This window comes from Etheostoma spectabile, chromosome 15 (genome assembly GCF_008692095.1).
Source record: "Etheostoma spectabile isolate EspeVRDwgs_2016 chromosome 15, UIUC_Espe_1.0, whole genome shotgun sequence".
Lineage (NCBI taxonomy): Eukaryota > Metazoa > Chordata > Actinopteri > Perciformes > Percidae > Etheostoma > Etheostoma spectabile.
In genome coordinates this window covers 5,404,496-5,407,596 of record NC_045747.1, presented here as the reverse complement: position 1 = coordinate 5,407,596, position 3,101 = coordinate 5,404,496, and the positions used below count along the sequence as shown (strand labels likewise).

Sequence of the window (3,101 nt, the reverse complement as noted above, 5' to 3'; positions counted from 1 at the left end):
ACCTGTTTGTGGGTGTTAATTGGAGGTAATAAAGGGAATCACAGGTGAGGTGGATGGCAAATCTGGATCCGGGAGGCCACACAGTTTTTCAACCTCAGCTGTGTGAGAGTAATGTTTTTAGATCTTGTCGTTCTTGGCTTTTAATCAATCAAGTCAGTCTTTTTGTATGTACTTTTATCTAAAAATGTGTACAATAAAGGATTAAACGTGCGACGACGGCGGACCTCATTATTTGCACCAGCAAGAGTTGGAAAGGGCTTCAGATTTCACCCAGTGGCATTATTTGTGGACAGATTGCCACTAAAGTATATATATATATATTATATATATATATAATCTATATGTGAGCAAATCAAAGATCTCAATAATTGGCTTACAAAGGTGTAATTCAAATAATATCTCTTAATGGGCAGCTGTGGCTCAGGAGGTAGAGCGGTCGCCTACCAATCAGAAGGTTGGTGGTCTGATCCCTGGTTCTGCAGTCCCATTTCGAAATGTCCCTAGGCAAGACACTGAAACCCGAATTGTTCCATGTATAGTGTGTGTGGGTTCCTGTACTTTGTAAAAGCGCTTTGAGTAGTCGTTACGACTAAAAAAGCGCTATACTAATACAGTCCATTTACATTTAATCAACCTTATTATAAATTGGGCTCTTGAATTTGCAGCAGTTGTCTTGTACCTTGGTCATCCTCTCCACAGTGGCAGTCTTTAACCTGGTGAAAACCTCGCAGACGAGGGTTGTAGTTAGTCTCAGCCTGGGAGTCACAGCCACAGTAGGACTCTCCGGTGACAGGCACTGCACTGGGGACTGGAGGGACCATCACTGCTGAAAAATCCGCCTCAGAGTCTGAATCACTGTACTGGGGAGAAATAATATAAAATTCAAAAACAGAGTCAAACGGCAGCAACATTGCTTATGTAACACATCACTGATTTTGATGTTAGGCAGCTACAAAGCCAAACTTGGGCACTGCATTGGAAAATGTATGCATTTTCTCTAAAATTGAATAGTGAAATGCAGACATTGTGTTGTATTCTTTTCTGTGGAAAAATGTATTGGTTCTGATACAAAACATGCAAACAACAACATACACTGAATATAATGGCCAAAGGCCAGTTAGAGGCTTTAAGTCTGACAGGGATTCCTGAGGTGAATTTTGTCCGTCTTCTCATGGTGACACATCCTATCTTCAGCAAAAACTCCAGTGTCCACTGACGCTACATATTCGTTCCGAGCTTTAGGTCCAGGGGAAAACTGCAGCCTTTGTATGCTTACCTCTAGGCGGTCATAGCTCCATTCTTCAAGTGCCTGAGCATCAGCATCCCGTCGTATCCCACCACAAACATATCGCCATGCACGACTATTCCTGCTTCGCCTTGACATGGCAGCAACAGAGTCTCACCAATACAAGAGCTTGCCAATCAGTTCAAGTTCAGTTCAGATGCTGGAAGAACAGCATCAGTCCAGCTGCTGAAAGACAAAATGATGGTTACCATCGACACTGAAGTCCCTGTAGCAGTTAACCTGGGTAGCTTTTTACATTGTTGTCCTTTTATATTGCTTATTACAGAAACCCAAATAGTATATACATTCTGTCATTGTGTTACTTATGGAATTATTCCTCTTTTGGCTGGGGATCCCATGAAAAACCCCTTTAAGGACCCTCATTTTGGGAACCACTTATCTCACCACATTTTATTACACTTTTTCGGTAACGTAGCTACCTTATTACTATTTGAACCTTCATGACACTGATCAGTTTATTTATATTTTTTATACAATCGTATCAAATGCAATTTGGCCCAATGAGACATTTAGTGGGTCCCGTTACATACATACACCTACTGTAACTCATCCTATTTAATTTAGCGCTAAGTAAATGTAAGTAGTCTGGTCCCTGTCTACAGAGCTGTAGTCATCAGTAAAATTGGCATGATGTTGTTTTCCTAACTAGCTCTAGTCAACGTTAGCTACCTAGCCTAGCTAACAGGAGCAGCTAACTAACGCATGCATGAACATGTTAGCAGGCTATAACAAGGTCAGAGACATCACAATTGAACTCAGGGTGCTGGCTACGCGTGTGTAAAAGCTTGTCTACCGTGCGTTCGCGTGTTAACGTAACGTTATAAGCCATGTATTAAGGGAAGGGTGTCCCGGGGGCGGAAAAACTTGGCTGGTGCTGCAGATTCAGAACTAGCTAGCGTAAACTAGCTAAAGTTAGTTAGCTTTCGTTAGCTGCGTGCAGCTATCAGTACTGGATTAAATGATTGGGTTAACGTTACCTGCCTGTTGTTCACAACCAGCGTTCACGGAAAATCACTGACAGCACATCAGAGTGAGACGTTGTTGTTCCTGGAAGCCTCCTATTGCTAGATAGTTACGCTGCATTCGGGTTGTGTCGGAATAATTGGAAAAAATAGCACCCTAAGGGAAAAATCACCTTAATGTCCCTCAAGTCAGATCAACAATTCAGAAAGTCGGCGAAATGTTTGCTACACGAGTCGGCGTCATGTTCTCTCTCTCTGTTCTCTTATACATCCATGGTGCTATTACGCAGTAATATGGCGGACGAAATGTAATTGTAGGTTAATGGTAAAACAATGTTTGTATTAATTCACGTGTTGCATACGTGTTGCATTTTTTTGCTCACATATAAGGTTAATTTAAAATTTCTAATACGTTATTATGTTGTAACCGGTAGTTACTGTCCACGTAGATTGACCTAGTTAAAGCTTTTGTATTTTTACTGTTTGGAACAAAACAGCTGCTGACGCGTAGATTGAAAGTTTTGAGCATTACAATACAATAAATCTTCTCAATAAAACATCTTCTTTGTAGCGTCCATGTTTTTTTTAACTACAGTAAAGATCATCAAAAGGAAGAACGACTTCCCAAATCGGTAAATGGGAACATCCGAGGAGTAGGTAAATGCAGCATAGGCGACAACTAATTATTGAGTGGCTAGATTGTTCTCTTAATACATCCATGTTATATAGCTTCTTTTTTCCATTGCCTACTATACACCAGTCTTATCGTATACAATAACAGCCAGGTAGGCCATTGTCTCCTTCACAGGAAGTTTTTAATACACAAAGACTCC

At 40.9% G+C, this 3,101-nt stretch overlaps 1 protein-coding gene across 4 annotated transcripts in view; it reads right to left on the bottom strand.

Annotated features, from left to right (window-relative positions):
• The window catches only part of spsb3a (splA/ryanodine receptor domain and SOCS box containing 3a), a 5,371-nt gene extending 2,834 nt beyond the window's left edge, over positions 1 to 2,537 (bottom strand). The window contains exons 1-3 of one of the 4 annotated variants that reach the window (XM_032538721.1): positions 2,284 to 2,537; positions 1,277 to 1,471; positions 680 to 860 (exon numbers count right to left, since the gene is read on the bottom strand). In XM_032538721.1, coding sequence (XP_032394612.1) covers positions 680 to 860; positions 1,277 to 1,384 — 289 coding nt within the window. In that variant the 5' untranslated portion in view covers positions 1,385 to 1,471; positions 2,284 to 2,537. Of the gene's footprint in view, positions 1 to 679; positions 861 to 1,276; positions 1,472 to 2,099; positions 2,253 to 2,283 lie in introns of those variants that run through there. The other 3 variants (XM_032538722.1, XM_032538723.1, XM_032538724.1) reach the window with 3 other exon arrangements.
• Between the last annotated feature and the right edge of the window lie 564 nt (positions 2,538 to 3,101).